Source organism: Sinohyriopsis cumingii, chromosome 18 (assembly GCF_028554795.1).
Source record: "Sinohyriopsis cumingii isolate HCF-2022 chromosome 18, ASM2855479v2, whole genome shotgun sequence".
NCBI classification, from domain to species: Eukaryota; Metazoa; Mollusca; class Bivalvia; order Unionida; family Unionidae; genus Sinohyriopsis; species Sinohyriopsis cumingii.
Window position 1 is genome coordinate 42,451,215 of NC_142978.1, and position 23,339 is coordinate 42,474,553.

Below are 23,339 nucleotides of genomic sequence, written 5' to 3' on the forward strand. Positions count from 1 at the left end.
CTATTTGGAAAAGGATCAGTTTACGTTCTCCGAATGTGCGCATAAGATATCGATCAAAGATTGTATTAGTTTTCAGTTATCAAGCGTGATTGCAATTTTGGAATAAAATGACAGAATGAGGACGGAAATAAATTTAGACAATGTCAATTATCTTTATCGTTCTGAAAAGGAATATGATTTATTATCGCTTTAAATGGCAAAAGGCATTCCGAATAATTTGGGGCAGAGTATCGGCGCATGCGTTGATGACACAACGTATTTTTCTTTCTCCCTGTTTCATGAAGTAAGATATATTTGGATCAAGGCGGTCTACTTTTGAAGTGGACGAAGCATAAAACTACGTTATGACGAGTTTGATGACACTCAGCTATTACTCTCAACCAGGTTAACTCGTGACTTTAATGGATTCCCTTTAAACCCCATAAATATGCATGACTATAAATGTGTTTTTAATCTTAAATTACGTTCCTTTTGCACGATTGTTTCAAACTTGTGTACTGTTTAATCTGTCATGTCATAAGCACATATATTGCCAACCTGAAAAGGAAACTTTGTCTGGCAACATTAGCACAGCATTCAGTTACGCTTAACTTTAAAAGAATCAAATAAGAGATTCTACATGAAAAGAACAAAAACAAATGCATGATGTTATTTCTTGCAGCGTGGAAAAGCCTAATTTCGCTCGATGTAGTCAAATGTAAACTTGATAAATATACGTATTCTACAAAATATCTGGAGTTTGCAGCCAAGGTACACTTAACTCTCGCGAGATGTCATGTCTAATCTCGTCCAAATTAATATTCAACTGATCATGAGTTCGCTATGTTTAGAATTCGGCTTGCTAAGAAAACTGTTTAAAACAACTACGTGAGATAGCGTTCGATGAAAGTAAATGCAAGAGTTTATTGTTTCAGTGTCTTTTTATGTAAAATATCTTTTGGTTATGCTACCGTGAACACACAATGACCATTTTTACAGGTAGCAGTAAGAACTTGCAAATTAATACAATTTTATCAGGTCAAATATTATTGTATATATAAGGTGTATTTTGAAGAAATGACCTGACTCTTTTGAATTTTGTTTACAATTATTCTGGTATAATGGAAAGATGTAAAAAATCTGAAATAGCACTGCATGAGCTTGGAAAAGAAATACATAAAATATATTTGCTGATTAGCGTACTTGCATAAAACTTATTCTGGTATAATGGAAAGATTAAAAAAATCTGAAATAGCATTGCAAGAACTTGGGGGAAAAAAAAGATATTTGCTGATTAGAATACTTGCAAAAACTTACGCTCAGCTATGGTTCTTATATCTCAAGTAAAGAAAAATGCATTAAATACCTGTATGGTAAATAATTTACTTAGGTTTATTTTCTAAATTTTTGGGGATAAATACACTTTTCTGTGTGGTGACACAATTTCCATCACCACGTCATCGCATTGTACTTAAGTTTTTTTTTAAGGCCTCGACTGGGGATTTAGATCGCGGTCCAGTACTTCTGTAACACGTCTAGAACATTATGCCATAATCAATAGAAATACAGATAAAACGTCACGCCCAGAGTTTCAACTGACATTATAACAAGTAGAGCAGTGGGGAACATACACCATGCGGATATGTCTTAGTGATAAGACTTGCAGCCTAAATTTGATTGGTGGAGCACGCATAGCAGAAAAACACCTCAACCTATCATGACCGAAAGAAAATACCATTGACCTTTTGAAGACCTTACAGCAACAACTGGCAAACTCGAGGAATACCAAATGGTTTTAGGCTGTCGATCAAACAGCCGATTATGGAAAAACATCCCACGGGCAACATTTATCGTCAGAAACAAAATCCTACATCAAAATAAAAAGTGAAGACTGCAACCTGCAATACATTTTGAATAGACTGCTCTCGTCCTACTTAGACGACCAGCAGGGTTATCTTCAAATATAGTCATTAAAGCTTACGATAATTGCTTACGCTAATGCAACACGCACATGCTAGGCATGTCATTCTAACAGTATTATATAGATTTTTACGGTGGGTTAATTTTAATGTGAATTGTCCATTCAAAAGAACAGGACATCCGGGAACGATCGTACTGATACCCTTACAGCATCATCTTATCCACATAATTCTGGAAAACCTTTACAAATGAACCTTCAAAACTTAAAATGTAACGAACACTTTCTTTGAATTCTTTAGTTTACCTGTAAAAAAAAAAACTTTTTAAAAGGTATCAGCAAGACGTATGATATATTACAATTTTAAAATACATGTACAAAACCCACAATCACCGTCGTCGTCGTTTTAAATGATATTTATATTCCTCGTCGTGAACATGTTTCTTTTCTCATTCCTATATTTCTGCAATGCACTGTTCAGATCTCTCTCTCCCGATCTCTCTCTCTCTCTCTCTCTCTCTACTTACAAGTATGCAGACATTCCACAAGAGTGGTAGCGTCTATATAATAACCTCCACATAACACACATATCAAATGTGGATTTAATTCGGTGATCTTTAATCCTGTGGCCCGATTCATTGTGACTCCAGGCCAGTCCTCACACCTGCAAATAAATGAAATAAACACATATGATACACTCAAACTGAACATTCAATTAGCCTTAATTCGCATCATGAAAATGGGACCCACACGTTATGCGCGAAATAAATTGACATTTCGCAGAAGGATTAAAGTAAAGTTTACAGATTAAAAAAAGAAACTATTCGAATGTTTAAATAAAGCAATTTTAGAAGTTCCGTGCCATATGAATTCTAGATAATTCAACGGAATTTAGCATTTGAAAAAATAATTGTATTCCCTGTATCGTTTAAATAATAGAATCAGAAAAATCTTCTTCATGAAGCGGTTAGATAATGAATAATTTGTTTTCGAATAATAGGAAGGCACATATTTCGGTCTGAGTCCCACTGGAGACGTGTCTTCTTGTTTATTATTATTGGATTATTCATACCGTATATATCTGCATACAGCTCTACTCGAACTGCAAACCGCATAGATTTATATCTGCAGTCGCATAATGCGCAAGAAAATATGGGTCTATGCAGTTTGTGAAGATTAAGGAACAAACATCATTATGTGACGACTGATCAGGGTCTATGTTGTTTGCAGTTGGACGCAACCTACAGGCGAGTACTTATGATGGCAATGCAATTTGATATCAAAGCTCTCGCGTTAAGAATCCATCGAAATGTAACGGTCACCGAAGTTGCTTATTTAAAAAAAGAAAATTGTAAAAGTCAGGTGCAGAAAGGTCTTCCGAAAAATGCACTATAAAAATAAAAATAAATTCACCGAGATACATATGGTTCTGGAGGCCTTTCCATCTGAAACAATTTGCAAACGATGTTGTGTTTCTACAAATAATAATAATAATAATAATAATAATAATAATAATAATAAAAATAATAATTTTACAACCTATCACCTATTCTCATAAAGATATGTGAAAACATCTGGTCTGGTATTTTCCACAATGGTCAGAATTGCGCTTCCGGTTACTTTCGGTCTGGGGTAAGTTGTTTTCTTTACAGCACAGGCACTTGAAGATGATACCGCGCAAAGGCAAGTCGGGTACAGAGCCATAAGCAAGAAGGACACACCAATGTAGCCGACCCGAACTGATCAGTTGGTGGGAACCGAATCGCCACACCATTACGCCTTAACTACTAAGACTCTGCGGATCCCAGTTCAAGATGGAATTAAGAATGCTCGTACCAACCAAATATGGCGGCAATGCATTTCGCTGGTCCAATTTCATGTAACGAATTCTGCAATAACATCCGCCTCGCCCCCGATCGGCAAACAGCTAAGAAACGTTATCGGCTAAATCTCTCAACAACAGGAATTAAACTGTTCCTTTGATACTTGAAAGTTTTACATAATAACCTTAAATAATGACTTGCACAGTAGTTTACGGGCATCGAGAAAGAAGAATCTACTTCCCACACTTTATGATGTTAAGAACAAAGGAAGTCAAACAAGCCCAAGAAAGACAGAAGGACTGATAAAGGCAAGTGGGCAAAATACAATATCACACCCGCTAAGAAGGTGTTTCTTTTTATTAAAAAAGTTTCATTCAAGAAAACAGAACGGATTTATCAGACATTTGTGAAGGTCGCTTCTATAGACCTTCGATATGACAAATTTCCAGTTGTAACGGAATAATGATATAAGTATAAATGATTATGTAATCTGTTTGTCCCCCAGGTAACGAAAATCTTTCTCAATTAAAAAAAACAACTAATTGTTGCCGGAGCTTTTATAAACGAAGTCCAATAGACATGTAATTCATACATGGCAGTTTATATGTGCGTTGTTTTCACAGACGTGTGTACGCAAAAACCTACAATGTAACGCGCGCGCGCACTGCGCAGCCTCTTTCAGTCCCAACCAAAACTTTGTCAACAACAGTCATGACGTATATTCAAGATAAAAACTTGATTTAGTTGTTGATAAGGATATTTACTTCATCGAAATGATACATAATAGATTGTACTTGAAATTAATTTCCTGTATAACACAGAAGTAAAGACAAAGCTGGAAGTTTCCTGGCTTATATGAAAAGACAGAATAGTGAAGTTAGGCCGTAATCTTTCATACTGATATCAAATAGAAATGCAGTTATTTCTGACAAACAGAGAATTTCTTAATATTTTGCACGATGTCCCAAAGAATCTAGGCTGGAAAGAGTATTTCCGGACAATGATCTTCAGGATACAATATCAGTTGCGGAATTAAAATTATACCAGAGCAAAATACTTTTCTAGAAAACAAGTGCTTGTACCAAAGACCGCTGACAAAGCAATATTAATTAATACCTTCAGATACTGTGTGTGTTGATTTGGATTTTTAACTTAGCTTTAAAAAAATTTCAGTCATATCGCTACGATGTCTGCAGTGTGGCAGTTTATAGTGATGTCTAACACTGGGGCATCATGCCGAAGACATGTGGTAGAGATGATGGACATATGATGACACTGAATGAAAGAGAAAACCGTTCAAAGAAGTTTCATCTTCAGTGTATTAAAACAATCAACCATGTGCCTTACGGAACAGGACTGTGTCTCAAATGTCAAAACCGAGTATTTTTGAAATGATCCTAATAATTAGCCTTTTAACTTGAGCGATAACTAAATGATTGATTTCAGCCCATGAAATTGAAAATCATTACATGTTTCTACTTGTTTGTGTATCCATTTGTTTATCGTCTGTTTATTGATGGATCTATTTGTTTATGAAAGAATGATATAGTTGAAATTTCAATGTTTTACTTGAAAAACGAAAAGGTGAAAAGTCACGCATTCTGTCTGCGCAACAGAATGTGATGTATTAGGGTATCCTTATGCACCAAATGAGACTTAACTTCATAACTATGTAGGAAGAACAATGTTGTTAGACGGGGATAGGGAGTCGAAATGGCGGATATGGAAGTACATAAGCTTTGTGACATCACGTGAAAACAACGGATAAAGAAACTAGCAGAGAAACATTTTAATTGCTTGACACTATGATAAAACTAATTAAATAATAAAAATAATATTTGCTAAATATTATTTATTAAAAAATCGTAAAAACTTGTCAACAACTTTTCTTTGACTATGCGATGTTTAGGCAGATATGAAACTGATAAAAAGTAGAATATGACAAACAAGCGCAAGGATTAGTTTAGAAAGAAAGATAAAGACGGGACTGTACTGTATGGACCTATTTATAATGGAACACATCCGTGATACATTTATCATTTACAAAAGATAAACCCCATTCTGCATGTGTTTATGAACTGGAAGTTGCATGTAAATGTTCCTCCTCATCATGCCCAGTTACAACCAATCAATTGCCACGTAAATTACAACTGTAGACGGTGATTAAAGTTGGCAACCTATTTTTATTACTGACGTCATCACTGCTATTAATAAGTTATATTTGTTCGTTCGAAGCGGTGATTTGCTTGGTACTTATCCAATTAACTCTTATGACTTCGATTATAAAAATTTCACAGTGAAATACCGCTGGTTCTTTTATTCTCATAAAACAGTAAAGCTCCTACTATGCAGGAAAAAGTAGAAATATTCTTACATGATTTGTGGATTAGGTCCTAGGAAAACGTAATATTTTTATCTACACGGAAATACGGGCTTGGTACGTATGCTAAATTGATGCAGCAAGGGTATTTTATAATCACTTTTTACTTGATATAACGCAAAATCAATTAGTTCCGTAATATATATATGAAATGAATACAATATTTGTTCTTTGTTGTACTCTTTAAGAGTTACAAAAGTAATAAATCAACTTGCATGTAAAACACAATATCAATGCAAACGTGTTAGATGATCAGACAAGGCAGTAATTCTGTATGCGAGAACCAGTCACAATTCTGACTTCATCATTTCTCCTTTTGTGGCGCCAGTATATCATTTCTAGTTACTAAATAATTTGTGGTCAGGCAATAATAAATCTCTGCGGTCAACCACTATTTGTATTCCAATAGCAATGTGTCTGACATCGGTTGCGGTAGTTATGTTTTTAATGTCAACACTTTGACCCAATCGTGCATGAAATAAAACAGTAGCTAACCCACACAGATATCCTAATCACCCGTCGCCATTTTTGTACATGAATTAAATAATAATTAATCCACACAAATAGGGAAATGAACACCAGAGAGTGACAGTGTCCAGTTTAAAAATACATTTTTTAAATCAACGAATCCTTACCGTCATTTTACCCCCCCCCCGCAATAATACACGGAGAGGTGATTTATATGGTACTTACCCTTAAGATGGTGTTATTTCTTGGATACGGTCGATAGTGAACCACAACTATTTTTTATGTGGTATCTGCTTTATTATTTTACAATTATGTATCGAAATAGGCATTAAAATATATTATTTATTCCCATACATCTTACTTATGTTGAACACGCTCTCCACAGAGACCTAGGAAGCTGAATGTTTTCACCAACTGGAAAAATAGACGTGAGCCCTAACCAACAGTAATAATGTCGATTCCGAAAACAGTTTTAAGTGACAGGGCACAAGGCTACCAGAAACGCGGCGTTCTTGAGACGAAATGTGTGTGTGTGTGTGTGTTCAAAATTGAGGTGCTTTACGACGTTTGTAAGCATTGATTTGGAAAACTGAAACAAAACATTAAAGACAAACCATATTAAATATTACGTTTTAACATCTCAAGGTCAGTTAGTAGACTTCTCCAGACGGGATGAGGCTATAAATCACTTAACACTAGGATTGCCGGGTTTGAAGAAATTATTCGCGTACAAAATCCTCGTTTAGACAGCTTCTCAAATCAGACTGTCAATAAAGATGTAATCAAAGGTATTGCTTACAACACTAAAACCAGACTAAAAGTCGTAACTGTCCCAGATTTATTACCAGGCGGATGAATATGCTCAGCAAATGACGGATACCTCGACAACCGCCGTTATTTTGTCATATGGATTTAAAAATGAAAATTCACTTTATACACTGTTCGTCTGTTGATCACGATGTAGAATTATATAAAATTGCAATTTTATACCCTTTTTCTGGGTTTTGTTTTATCCATTATATAGTCCAGTCTTATTTTTGTATCCAGGTTTCTTTGGCTTCCTATTAAACACAACATCTTTATTATATTAAAAGGTATTGGGTCATCCTCAGAAATTCAATCGTGTATTCTTTGCAATGCTTCATTTTGCTTGCTTCTGTATGAAACCCGAATGTATGCATCTTTAAAGTAAATATGAAACGTTTAATACTCATGTTATTCATACTTTACAAAGTAAGTGGGGTGTCGAGCAATTTAGTTTTCCAAGCATTTGTGTAAATTGGAATATATTTGTTCTGGCTTACTCCTAATGGCTATCTTGGAGTACATCCAATCCAGTTAATATGACGACTTAAAAACCTGAATACGGTTCTAAGTATTCTCTATGTCGTGTTAAACTAGAATCAACAAACACAGATAATCACGGACGACGTAACCAGATAATTATAGTTATTCTGTTTACGAGAAAATAAAACCACATAGGCGAATTTCTACTAGAACAGCATACAAAGAGCTCAGTCAGGACTATTTAGACTGTGATACAATCTTTATCGTAATCTGCCGCGATAAAAGGAGCAAACAAAAGATCCCTACGGGTTGTGTGACGATTTTCGGTATCTATACAGACCGGTTATTTTCTGGAATGCTAATACTAAAAGTCCAATATGTCTATCACAAGTTCCGATCTAGAATAACACTAAAGACTTTGCTGTGGAGTAGGCCTATACCCGAATCAAAATGTTTTTCCTATACCCGGCTTCTTTTTTTCCTTCCTTTTTCCTATGTCGTAGATAAATCGTAAAAACGGGATAAAGAAACAACTCTCCCTTACCAAAGAAAAGATCGATATAAGATTATCACATCGGATGCAATTAATATTTTTCTAATTTTTGAACTTCCGGAAATCGGAAATATCCGAGTCAGCGACGATATATAGTAAATGGATGAAGAGCCTCAGGGTCAAAAAACTGGGTCCCCTAGTGGGATAAGTTTCCAAGTACTAGTACTGGCAGTGCTAGTCGTCGAGTCTAACGGCATTTCATCCCATTATCAGCCTTACGATGCCGATTTAAAGTAATATTTTAAACAGATACCAAATATAAAAACTTAATAGAAGAAAAACAAAATCAAGATAAAACCTTCCAGAAAAAAAGAATCATAAACAGTACTAAACGATAATTGTTCGACAGTCAAAATTTTACAATGAAGTAAAAGGGACATACACGATACATGATAAGCATCAAAAATCCTCAAAACATATGGACTTTTATCTGCACCAACTATACCGTGGGCTCAATTAAGTATGGTCTTATGTCTGTACCAACGATACATTGGGCTATAGTAAGTATGGTCTTATGTCTGTACCAGCGATACAGTTAGCGTTACTGAGTATGGTCTTATGTCTGTACCAACGATACATTGAGCTATAATAAGTATGGTCTTATGTCTGTACCAACCATACAGTGGGCTATAGTAAGTATGGTTTTATGTCTGTACCAACGATACAATGAGCCATAATAAGTATGGTTTTATGTCTGTACCAACCATACAGTAGGCTATACTAAGTATGGTCTTGTGTTTGTATCAACGATACATTGAGCCATAATAAGTATGGTTTTATGTCTGTACCAACCATACAGTGGGCAATACTAAGTATACTCAGTATGGTCTTATGTCTGTACCAACGACACAGTAGGCTATACTAAGTATGGTCTTATGTCTGTACCAACGATACAATGAGCTATACTAAGTATGGTCTTATGTCTGTACCAACGATACAATGAGCTATACTAAGTATGGTCTTATGTCTGTACCAACGATACAATGAGCTATAATAAGTATGGTCTTATGTCTGTACCAACGATACAGTGGGCTATACTAAGTATGGTCTTATGTCTGTACCAACGATACAATGAGCTATAATAAGTATGGTCTTATGTCTGTACCAACGATACAGTGAGCTATACTAAGTATGGTCTTATGTCTGTACCAACGATACAATGAGCTATAATAAGTATGGTCTTATGTCTGTACCAACGATACAGTGGGCTATACTAAGTATGGTCTTATGTCTGTACCAACGATACAATGAGCTATAATAAGGATGGTCTTATGTCTGTACCAACGACACAGTAGGCTATACTAAGTTGGGTCTTATGTCTGTCCAACGATACAATGAGCTATAATAAGGATGGTCTTACGTATGTACCAACGATAGAGTGGGCTATGCTAAGTATGGTCTTATGTCTGTATCAACGATACATTGAGCTATAATAAGTATGGTCTTATGTCTGTACCAACGATACAGTAGGCTATACTAAGTATGGTCTTATGTCTGTATCAACGATACATTGAGCCATAATAAGCATGGTTTTATGTCTGTACCAACCATACAGTAGGCTATACTAAGTTTGGTTTTATGTCTGTACCAACGATACAATGAGCTATAATAAGTATGGTCTTATGTCTGTACCAACGATACAGTGGGCTATAGTAAGTATGGTCTTATGTCTGTACCAATGATACAGTGGCTATAGTAAGTATGGTCTTATGTCTGTACCAACGATACAATGAGCTATAATAAGTATGGTCTTATGTCTGTACCAACGATACAGTGAGCTATACTAAGTATGGTCTTATGTCTGTACCAACGATACAATGAGCTATAATAAGTATGGTCTTATGTCTGTACCAACGATACAATGAGCTATAATAAGTATGGTCTTATGTCTGTACCAACGATACAGTGGGCTATACTAAGTATGGTCTTATGTCTGTACCAATGAAACAGTGGCTATAGTAAGTATGGTCTTATGTCTGTACCAATGATACAGTGGCTATAGTAAGTATGGTCTTATGTCTGTACCAATGATACAGTGGCTATAGTAAGTATGGTCTTATGTCTGTACCAATGATACAGTGGCTATAGTAAGTATGGTCTTATGTCTGTACCAATGAAACAGTGGGCTATAGTAAGTATGGTCTTATCTCTGTACCTATGAAACAGTGGGCTATACTGAGTACGGTCTTATAGTTAAAGCAACATGTATATCCTGTGCTAAATATGATAGTATGCACACGACAACAAAAACAGCAACAAAACAAACCAATAAAAATAACAGCTGTGTTCTAATTCCCAGTGATTGTGGAATGTTACACGAAAGCAATTTATTGTTACTTATCACCAATAAGAAAGATATTTAATAGCTCTGAATTTAATGAACAAAGGTGGACCAGATAGTCATGCCAATATACAGTATGCATGAAAGCATAACTTGTACAATTTTGCTTTGTCAGGGAAAGCACCGATTAGAGGCCTGAGTAAACCTAAATGAATGCAATATTATTAACATTATTTGAGAATACATTTTCTATAATGATCTTGAGTCAATATGACAAGGCTAGGTCGTATATCAATAATGAAAATTATGTACGTTATTTCTAAGCAACCAATAAGATAAATTCAACTGGCAATTATCTTCAGCGCGACCTTTGATGACCTTGCAAAATTGGAAATACAGAAAGAAAATTTCAATTAAATTCAATGAACTAAACTTTAAAGACAGACCAAATAGCATATTATTAAATTTCACCTCTCAGCGCATGGGTTCAGTGTGGGGTTAAACAAATACAGCAAGAAATTTTCTACCTACATCAATCGAAAAGTGTGCAACAATAGACAGGTCTCATACAAATTTTAATTTGTTTATTCCGAAATTAAAATTAATTCTCAACAATTTTCAGTCTCCAACAACTTGTTACTTTGGTGTAAAATCATATGATGCAGATGGTTTGATGTCTGTGAAAACTAAAAGGTAGGAATCAATGTTCGATTTGATCGCAGCCTCAGTATGACATGGTGGGTCTTGTTTCTTTTTCGTAAGGCTTTAGTTGAATGAAGCATGCAGACCATAACGGGATCTCGTCGATTCAATACTGGGTGTCATAATATAGTTCTTGACGACTTAACTAATGAGGGGTTGTCGTAACAAGTTGAACTTAATCGAATACTAAAGAAATAAATCTTACACAAACTTGATCAGATAAGAAACTTTTGCACAAGAGCAAACCATTACTGCAGAAACATGATTTATCCAAACGGCACATGCGATGCAGCAAAACCGAGCTAGCCTCAAGTGATGCGGGATTGTCCATTCTTCAATCAGCGCATGTCAGTGTGTGTATGTGTGAGGGGGGATGGGTTAAGTTAGTGGGTTGTGAAATTACTCGCAGTTTGGAGTCTTATTAGTCAAATTAAAATCAAGATCCACTTATAATAATGTTTGTTTTAATAACGTTTGTTTAACAAGCATCGCTAACAGTTCATGCTTTGCCAACCTGTGCAATTCCCCGCCCGCTTATTTGTAGTATCCCGCAAGAAGAGGCATTGAATTTCGAGTTTGTGAGAGCTATCGTTAGTACTATGTTTTTAATCAAGTTTTTAACTTTCATAAATGTGAAAGCTGTAATGTTATTAGCGAATCAAAGGTTAACACACGCACACACCAAAACATGAACTTTTATCGGTGTCCGTTATTTGAATTATATCGGTGTCTTATCGTTATTTTAAATAAACAATCTGCCAACGTTAGCAGTCTTCTAGTCATCACTGAAACATGAGCGTTATTTTTCGAAATTTTAGTTTTTAATATCCATCTTCAATTCTGACTAATGTTTTAAAACACTTTTATGTATTTTAATTTCATCTCTTTGTCGGCTCTAAACTATATCAATTTTAAGAAAATAAAAACCAAGATCAAACCTCTCAAAATGAGAGACCTTCCCTCCGCCAATGTTCGACAACATAAATATAGCAATTTTGTAAAAGAATATAAAAAAGCAGCGCCTCCATTTTAGTATCCTATAACTAATATAATTAGAGAGGAGGAAATAATGTTATTTTATTTGCCTGTTCAGTAGCCTGGCATGAAATTTTAGGCTCCCCTTGCAAATTTAATTATCAGCCATCTCCCAAATTAAAACAGAAGTTGTTTGATGGAAGTTTTGGGCCCCCACTATGCCTGCACCCACCCCTCCGCGCAGCTGCAGGGTTGCTTGGGCAATTGCTACGCCACTGACCTGCGTTACCGTCTCCAACATGAGCTTTTGAGGGGAAAATACAATGAAAAGCCAATCCATTCATATTTAAACGTAAATCTTCCCCTTTAACAACACAAATTTGTACCCCCAAAAAATACAACAACGGAAGGATAAGAAAGAGATGGTAAACATTAATTTGATTGTCGCTCTTTGGTCGTTTTTACTAGAAAGTACCGTAAGGGTCTGTGTTGTTTGTTTTACTGGTTCCGACTGTTACGCAAATACCTTACGGTATTTTTCTCACCAATGACACACAACAGATACGATAGTATTAGAAAAACAATCTGATAATTTATGCAAAATGTAGCGGCATCAAAACAACATATCCTGCAGATTTTTTTGATTTTGTATGTTTTGACGCTTATACAGTCTCCTCCAGTGCCACTAACCTAAAAGCCTCGCCCCGCCACTCTCACGATGGATGGGCCAAATTTTTTAAACATTTGAGTAAATCAACAGACTTAGTAAAGTCATAATTCAGTTACTGTTTATAACGATGCAGGAGGATGACTCGGTGTCATGCGCACACTACATCAAGTAATTATGTATGCACGTAATGACTATATACAGTAGCAAACCCAGTGACTAAAGTTAAAATATACAGTTCTTTAAAGTCGAGGATAGACTTACAGATGTTTGATATTTCGTTAAATTTGATATGACATAACATATGATAAAATGGTAGAAAGCACCCTAGGTGTCCGAATTCCCTTTCCCTAGATTCCGACAAGCATAAAGTATCGGGGTATTTAAGCAATGACGTTTTCATGACTTGCGTTTTGATTGGTCAGCGACTACCATGAAGTTGACAACTAGTGAATTGATTTACAGTTGTCGATTTGTTGAGAGTTTTAGGTCTTAAAGCATGCCGTTCACAGTGAGAAATATTCAACGCCTCAATACAGAAACTTCGATTAAACCTGCGTTTGTTTACTACTTCACAAGAATGACCTTTCAATGTTTTGCAAACTACAGAACTGTGATTATTAAAAGATACGCGTTTACTACCACCGATCTCCACAACACCGTAATGTGTCAATGTTATATATGGAATTCGTGCTCTGTTGCCGATAAGAATGAACAGACTCGAAACACCAGTCACAGAGTAGCCATATAAATCAAGGAAATGTTTGTTATCTGTGGTAAATGGGGATTAAACTGGGTTGTGTTATAAACCGATCATCAATCCCTATTATCCACACGAACCGACGTCTTATGTTACTGCTTCTGTCTGATATCTACACACTGCCTCATAAACATACACCTACTGAGGAGGATGACCCACCAAACTCTCTCTCTCTCTCTCTGTCTCTCTCTCTTTAATATTAACAAGGACCTGTTTCCACGCATGATGCAAGGGAATAATTTAGAACACGTGAAACCATGTGGGCCTTAATGAGAATAATCGAGGTGGGTGAAATGGCATGCATGCATGCATTTGGATGAAGTTTGCGTGGATCGATTTTTGACGGTTTATGACCGACTTCGTTATTAGGGGCGTGGTCTCAGGTTACGAATTCCGTCGCGTCTTGGCATACTATTATTACTTTAGTCTTGGGAATGCCTATGGAACTTTGATATTGATTTGTAGTCTTTAGGTTGGTGATGACATTAATTTTGCATGCTAAACGGATCGGGTGACCATAATATGAATATGAATCAATGACATGTGGGAATAATCATGAAAATTGTAGCTGTGACAAAGATGATGACGATGATGATGATGACGACGACGACCACGATGGATCACATTGCTATCAAAAACAAAAAAAAATCAATTTCGGTGTTTGTAAAATCTCAATACTTTCAAATGGCTAAGTCCGTAGAGTAAGGATGGGTGCCCTTGTCAAAGACCGCTGTACCTAAAAATAAAATTCTAATTAGCTAAGGGTACGGATGGACCCTGTGGTCAACGCCAGTTTCGTGTATAACTTTTTTCATACCCAGTTTAGAGCATATATGTGTGTGTGTGTGTGTGTGTGTGTGTGTGTGTGTGTGTGTGCGCGCGCGCGCTAAGACTCGAGGACTAATTTCTTGTGGCTATGAAAAGACCCTTGGGCATTATCCAGGGGTGAGTGTCTTATATATGTTGACACTTGGGCATTGATCACATATGGAAATTCCTTACAATTCATGGGTTTATTCATATTTATGTAAAATCACCACTCCACACATTCCCAACCCCTATGCGATTGGTCCAAATTAAAAAAAAGGTGTTGATACAATGTACAACTAAATGACTGTCATTGATCATGCATCAAGCATTGGCATCAGTGCCGGATTACTCATTAGGCACACTAAGCACGTGCTTAGGGCACCAGAAAATAGAATTCAAATTAATTGTTGATGATAAAATTGAATGGATTATATATGACCATATCGATCTGCATGTACGAGTATTTTGATTTGGAATGATGGCAACACTGGTATTTTCCCACCTATTTAGCTTTTAATTTTTTGTTGCTTTTTCAGTTTCACATTTTTGCGAGGGGGGGGGATACTAATTGTAGTGCATATGCCCCCTTCAAGACCTTAATCCGGCACTTATTAAGATTGTAGGATTGCAAGGACTTTACCCACACGTGACTGTGCATGCGTCACAAAGATCCATACACTTTTGAAAGAGTGCACGTTTTAAATGCGGGTTGTTTTGGGGTTTTTTGTGTCCGGCGGTACTTTCTTAAGTCAATTTGTCCATCGCTATTCTGTATAACTAATGAGGTTCAATTCAGAATTATAACAATAACAAATGAACAATAAAGGTGGGAGGTATATTCTATCAAAGGTGTAATGTATATTTATTGTGTGAGATGGAACTGTGTAAGTGCTAATCACGCTACAGTCCCTCCTCAAAGCCTCCACACAAAATATTATATATCCCAACACAAGGTGCCATTTTATCCCTCCTTCATCTTTGCAACAAAATCCTACCCCTACTAGACCCCAATCAAGAAACCGCATTCCCACCCATCCTCACCTCCAGCATTCCAACAGAAAATATTCGCAGTTCATTGTCAGCGACAATGTGACATGGCGTATTTTGAACAGTCTCTTTATTTCTTTACTGCTTGAGGATCAGATGAGTATATAAATGTATCAATCAAGATAAACACACACGTTTAAGTTGGGAAAGTGAGACTGAACATTGTTTCCAGTCTTCGGTTGATTTTTTTGATCTCCTGCAGAAGAAAAGAAAAACCCACCAAATTATCTAAATATCTATTTTTCTTTCTATCGATGTTATTTCGTGAGTCGGTATCTTTTAATTTCCGTACCTCGCTTTCACATTTGCCTTTCACCCTTTTCCCTTTTTCTTGACATGTATACATTAATATTATCGTTGCTAGGTGATAGCAAAAACATTAAGTTTCACACTATCTTTGAAGCCCGGTCCCGCGCTATGCCACCTCTCTGAGGCCACACCGTTTACTCCGACTTTATTGGCTCCGCGATTTAATCGACTACATGATGTATTTTCTCTATAATTGCACAAACGTTTTATCGCTAAATGATCGTATTTTCTTAACTGGTAATAATGTTCCGGTGAATAGTTGGTGCCCAAGTGCGTTTTCTCTTCTTTTTTTTTATTAAAGTTTTAACTTTTAAAGCGAAAAATGCGATCTCGTCAAGTAACCATATTTCATGCAACTTTCTCGTAGATTTTGCTAAGCTGAACAATATCTGATGCATTAAACGTTGCACCTTTTTAAGAAGAGATCAATATTAAAATGCTGTATACTATAAAACCAATAAACTAAGGTGTCTTTTTGTATAGATTGGGTTACCTATTAGTGAAAATTTATTGGAAAATACTAAACTAATAACAGGACTCAGCGTAAGGACATGTAATTTAAAATGAAATGTTAAGAGACTGAAAAAGAAAATGTCAGTTTTCACTTTTTTTATTTCTTGGTAACGTGGATGAGAGAGAGAGAGAGAGAGAGAGAGAGAGAGAGTAGTAGTAGTAGCATGAATGATAATTTTGTGCATTTCTTTTTCGGACAAGCTTATGAAGAAATAAATCGCTCACACACACACGGACACATATTTCACAATACCAATATACTGTCGACATGAGTGCAATGAATCATGGGATGAAGCCACTCTGTGCCACGCTGTACTGTCATAATCAATCCCGAATGGGTTTGAGTTGCTTAGGAAAACATCGTTTTGTAAATTAAGCTATTGTTTACAAACAGTCTGAAACGCACTTCCTCTGTAAATAAAGAGTTTATCCCTAAATAATGATTCACATAATTTATTGGGGAATAACGCCATTTTTCGGAGAATAATCCTATAACATCTTCCGAAAATGTCAATATTATTTGTTATATGTATACTTTTTTCTTCTCTGTCCAATGTGACAATCGGCTTATAGCTTACACAATGTAAGCAGTGTGGAAATGTCACAAACTACAACAAGGACATCAGGCGCATTGTCTAAACTTTTACTGCTATATCTCTATATCGGGGGCCCGTTACGGATCACTGCCATCTCACTTCTGTCTGCGATGGTTCGAGTCCGGGATTCGGCCAATTTGGGTATGTGAGAAAGCTTGCCAGTGGTTTCTCGTGGGTCGGTGGTTTTCCCTCTACCATTCATACTGGCCGTCATGTATAGCCTATCTATTCCTGAAAAACGGTGTTAAACCCTACAACTATATATATATATATATATATATATATATATATATATATATATATATATATATATATATATATATATATATATATATATATATATATATATATATATATATTTATAAAAGGAAAGAGAGAGAGAGAGAATATAGAGAGAAATACAATACGCGTCATTAAAACAATGCAGCTGTAGGTATTCTGTGCACTAACACAAGCCAGAAATGAAGAATGATTTGTGAAAACCGTGTTTTATAGACCGCATTTTTAATAGAAGGATCGCTAACAGTGATCACCCCAGCTTTGAAACAAATTCCATGTTTTCAGTTTTAATTATCGAAATTTTGAAATCGTGATACTTCTTGACATTGAAACAAATTAAACAATCAGATGATGAGTAAGAAATGTCAAAGTCGGAAGCACGTTACAGTTTTAGAAAAGCTTTAATTCGATGATAGGTCAGAAATGTCAAAATCAGGAGGAAATAAATATGTAATATTCCTTACATTTAGACCTCTAGCCTGTGATCATCGCATATTAACTTTGTTCGTTCTCTTTCTTTTTTCTGTCTTTATTCCACCAGCTTGTCATGTTTGTAAATTTAGAAGTTAAAACCTTAGCAGCTCGCAAATGGATCTAAATTTCCATTTGATATTTTCAATTGCTCATCAAGAGATGCAGGCGAGGAAAGAGATGAGAGGGGTGGAGATAGTTCCGCATTACCTACTCACCCCATCATCTACAGAGTTTTCATTATTTTAGTTATTTATGTAAAAAGAAATGAATGAATGTTTATAATGGCACCAATTTGTGCTACGTAGGCGAGATAAAAATATTGGCATATCGGTAAACGGTTTAGGCATACAATAATTGTGACCACGTTTTACAAATATTTCAGTTTAGAAAAGAAACTGGTGTACAAGATGTATGAGCACCAAAAGACCCAGCACAAAAGCTTTACGCTGGTAACGCCATCGTTATTTTCACCACATAATGGATGTCTATTTGTCCCATTCCCAAGCGAGATAATTTAAGAATTGTATGGATAATTTTATGATCTATACCCCACCCCACCCAAGAAAACCTTTCGTCTACCTATCTAAATTTTTCAATGGGAAAATCATTATTCATCTTAAGTGCTCACCCCAACCCCATTACCATTTCACATCTCGGTCCACATTACAAACACCCATCTATCCACAAATCCATTCCTGGAAAGTGTGCAGATGAGTGAGTGTACTCGTCCAGTGATTTCTTCAACGCCTACCTGGGTCATAAACGACAGAAAGACTAATTATGGCAGGTGACATAACCACACAATAGCGACTCACATATGACGTAACGGAGATAATCTGTAACGATACCAAACACCTGTCCAACCGGTCACTCTGAAAGATATCTCACTAAGGCCTGTCCACTATTTCGTAAGTTTACAGGAGTGGTAGTGGCAGTAGCCGTAGAAGGGTAATAGTAGTTACTGTGGTGAATGTAAGAGTACAGGGGGATTTAGAAAGACGGAACTCCTCTCCTTTTTTATTAAAAGGTACACCTTCCAGTATAAAACCTACGAAATTTGCAAAAACAATTTTATTTTTTTAAAACATCCACCCCCATAAGACATACGAACCTAGTTAAGAAAGTCGTGGATCCACCTCTGCAGTAGTAGATATGGTTGTTGTTGGTGCAGTTGCTGTTGTTGTGGCAGCAGCTAGCTTATATTGTGGTGATGGTACTGTTGGTGGTTGTGATGGCACCTTTGTTAGCAGAACAAAACGTATCAGAACCATCAGTAGTAGTAGTAGTAGTAGTAGTAGTAGTAGTAGTTAGTGCTTACAATATTGGCAGTAGTAATAAAAGTTGTAGAAGTAGACGTTCCAGAAGCAGAAGAAACATCAGCATTGTCCTTGTTTTCATCGTTGATGTCTTGTTGTCATCATTATCAATGTCTTCCACTCCATTTGCCGTGGCATTTATATGATTGGTGCAGACGTTGCAACATCCCTGAGAAATGCTCGTATTCAGCTGTCAGTGATTGACGGTAGTTGACACGGTGCTACCCTATCTCCTTTACTATTACACCCAGAATTCTGGGAAACGTGAGCAGCAGTCTAATCAAATGAGAATCAGAGAGAGGGATGAAGCACACTTCATTTAAAGATCTGAAAACCAATTACTGTATGGAATCGACCATCACTTTCCATAATTAGTGATTCACTTTCCAAGCGATCAATAACTTGTTCAAGTTTGGAAGAAAGAGTTCTAATTGAATTCTTTATTTGAGAGCCAATCATTTCCTCTAGTTTTAAGACGAGAGTGAGAGAGAGAGAGAGCTTCCTTTAAGATGGCTGCTCACTGATAATATATTAATTTTCTTCATCATCGAAGGGCAACGTTTCTACACAATAAGATTATGTAAATAATGAGCCTTTTGTCTCCAGCGGCCTTAGCCAGCCGGAAATGAAAATATGTACATGCTGTCTCTAGAGTGACTGTGTATACGAACAGGGGTGAGGGGAAATTGTATTGGTGATATTGGGTTTTTGTTTGTCTCTCATAAGTACATTAATGATAGCAAATTAAATAACCAAACATCAATTAAAAATTAAATACAATATTAAGGATCAACAACAAATCATTAAGGAATGTTGGTACCCGAGTTTTAAAGTACATACATAATATGTATGTATGTATGTATGTATGTATGTATGTATGTATGTATGTATGTATGTATGTATGTATGCATGCATGTATGTATGTATGCATGTTGTTGTTGTTCTAGGGTTTAACGCCATTTTTCAGCACAAGATAGGCTATACATGGCGGCCAGTATAACTGGTGGAGGAAGAACCCTAGAAAATCCAGGGAAGAACCACCGACCCACGAGAAGCTACTGGCAGGCTTTCCCACGTACCCACGCTAGCCGAGCCTTGGACTCGAACCGCCGCAGACAGAGGTGAGATGGCAGTGATCCGGAACGGTGAGCGCTTTAGACCACTCGGCCACTCGGGGCCCCTTGTATGTATGTATGTATGTATGCATGTATGTATGTATGTATGTATGTATGTATGTATGTATGTATGTATGTATGTATGTATGTACGTACGTACGTACGTACGTACGTATGTATGTATGTATGTATGTATGTATGTATGTATGTATGTATGTATGTATGTATGGACCGTTCCGGTGGCCTAGTAGCTAGAGCGTCCGCCTCGGAAGAGGGAGGTCGTGGGTTCGAACCCCGACCGAGTCATACCAAAGACTTACAAAAAGTTACGAACAGCTGCCTCATTTAGCGCTCAGCGTTAAGAGGTTAGTGTTAGGACCGGTCGGCCTGGTGTCAGGATAATGTGACTGGGTGGGACATCATGCTACATATCTGCGTTATGATGCTCCAGTGCTAGACATCACTATAAACTGCCACACTGCAGACATCGTAGCGATATGACTGAATTTTTTGTTAAAAGCTACGTAGAAAATCCGAATCATACACACGTATGTATGTATGTATGTTTGTATGTATGTATGTATGTATGTATCAATGTATGTATGTATGTATTCAGCCAATGTGGGTATGTGAGAAAGCTTGCCAGTAGCTTCTCGTGGGTCGGTGGTTCTTTCTGGGGTTTTCCCGGGTTCTTCCTCCACCATTAATACTGGCCGCCATGTATAGCCTATCGTGTGCTGAAAAATTGCGTTAAACCCTACAACAACGATAAGTATGATTTGTCCCCATCTCTGATTCGAACCCAACTCCGCGAAATACTACTCATCGCATTGCGTGCAATGACCAAATCGCATACTCTATCAACAACCCCACCACTCGCCTGACGACCCAGTAGTTACCTCTCTGAACATTCCTCTAACATTCCTCAAGTTTATATTTTCTGAACTATTAGGTTACGACCCTAACTTTGCACATAAGAAGGAAAGTGATTATTTTCCTCATGAAGTTATATTTGTGTACTGAAAAAAAGATGTCACTTGGAATGGATCTTTATCCATACTTTGATCAATCTTTTGAACAATTTCCACATAAAAGCTGTTCCTCGTCTTACTATGTCGTGCATATTGATTATAATATGACCCGTAGCGACGCTACGTGTGCAATCAATTTTCAAATTCAAGCTCTATTCTAACTAGTTAAAAAAAAATAATAACGGACCTCAAGGGAACCAACCAAAAAACAATGTTAACCATATTGTCAAATAACACAAGAAAGACTCATCAATACATAATTAGTTCAGTTTTGGTGCTAGAAACTAATCGATAAAGATTTTGTGTCACGTGATGCGTTTGTAACCAATCAAAATGCTGTGAAATTTCGTTTCTTAAATTATATCCTCTTTTCGTAACCCCATGATGTTCTTTATGATTCGTATCATGAAATGCGTTAGTGTTCTTATAGATTGGCACAAATCGATATTATGTGACTAATAACAGAAGTTTTACATAAATTTCAGCATTCTTAAAGATTAAAATTTTCAGATTGATCCGGAAATTAAAATCATGTATGTCTTCCAACCCAAGCAACGAAAACAAAACAAAAAACCACGGTAAAAGATTACATTTTCAGCTATCAAAATAACATTTATATCTCAGACATGACGGAGATTTAATGGAAACTGCACTGATACGATGTCACTTTTCGATTCCCAAATGTAATTGCAGCTTTTGCATTCATGAAAAATGAAAAAAAAATAATAATTTCTAAAGATAACTCTCTCTAACACAAATGCAACACTTTATTCGATAGGTTACTAAAAATAATTCCAAAGGTCACCAGTACCTGAACCTTTATCTAGGTCAAGTGTACTCTTATTATAAACAGCTCCATTGAAGCATATTTCCTTTTCTGTTTCCGATACAGTTTACATTTTCAGTAAAAGTATTTTAAAAATTTTGATTGTAATACTTTTCCATTTTAATCTGAAAATCCATGTGATAAAAAATTAGTTAAATCGAACGACTACTTTTGATGCGTGTCGATTCCATATAATCTATACATAAATCATTTTTTAAAATGTACATTTGTAAAACAAAGTTAGGAATACATAATGTTCAAAGTCGATGTTAATCGGTGCAGACGTTTAGTATTCAATTATCAATCCTGAATATTGGTCATATTTTTTTTATATTCAAATATTTATAAAAGCTAACAGAAGAGAGCAAAAGGGCAAACATGTTTGTAAAAATGTAATGCTGAAATTATACTCTGGCCAGTATTACAGCTACACGTGAGGACAAAGCAAATTGTTCAAGCCTGCAATCAGAATCAAGGCTTTCAGAACGAATACAAAAAACAACAAATTGGCACGAATCTGAACAAAAAAGAAATTGTGTAACGAAGAGTTGGCTCCATCTCGTTTTAAATTTAACCACCGCAAGTTTAACTGTTTGAAAGTATAATCTGCTAAGGATTTAAGCACAAAAAAGAAGTACCAGCCTGCGCAATCGTCCCGCTGCATAAATTGCGAGCATTTTTTTTTTAAAATTGCATATTAAACTGGAGTTACGCATTTACGGCTCATTTCATTCAGTGTGCTATTGTTTTAACTCTACTTTACTATGCTCCTGACTCAACCACCCACCCACCTCCACAAATTACACTTAAACTGCGTAGATGCACGTGCAGATGCACGGGTAGAAAGTCGTGAAATAATCTATGTTAAAACCTCTTTGTGAAAACGCCATATATTGAAATGACTTACACGTGTCGAAGAAATCATGGAAAAAATAAGCTGCGTTACACAATACACCCATTCCTGCATTTTATTTATTTATTATTATATCTCAAGCTCTTTCTTATTAATACTATTGTAAAACGACACCTAATGTAACACTGCCGTAAGAGCGGGCGACTTTATAATTACGTTAGCGGTTACAGTGATTTAATTCTTATAGATAACATAATTGTACACAAAGTAATGCAACAAAATATGTAAAGCATACTGCATTAGGTCATGTGACCATAAAAAATCCCCACTATCCACCTGGAACGCTAAAAAGATAAAAGAAAACAATGGCGGCAAGA

General features: G+C 36.2%; 1 protein-coding gene across 1 annotated transcript in view; it reads right to left on the minus strand.

Annotated features, from left to right (window-relative positions):
- LOC149776495 (uncharacterized) overlaps positions 1 to 23,339 on the minus strand; it is a 55,470-nt gene that overhangs the window by 24,703 nt on the left and 7,428 nt on the right. Inside the window, exon 2 of the mRNA XM_089940929.1 lies at positions 2,425 to 2,561. Coding sequence (XP_089797055.1) covers positions 2,425 to 2,536 — 112 coding nt within the window. The 5' untranslated portion in view covers positions 2,537 to 2,561. The remainder of the gene's footprint in view (positions 1 to 2,424; positions 2,562 to 23,339) is intronic.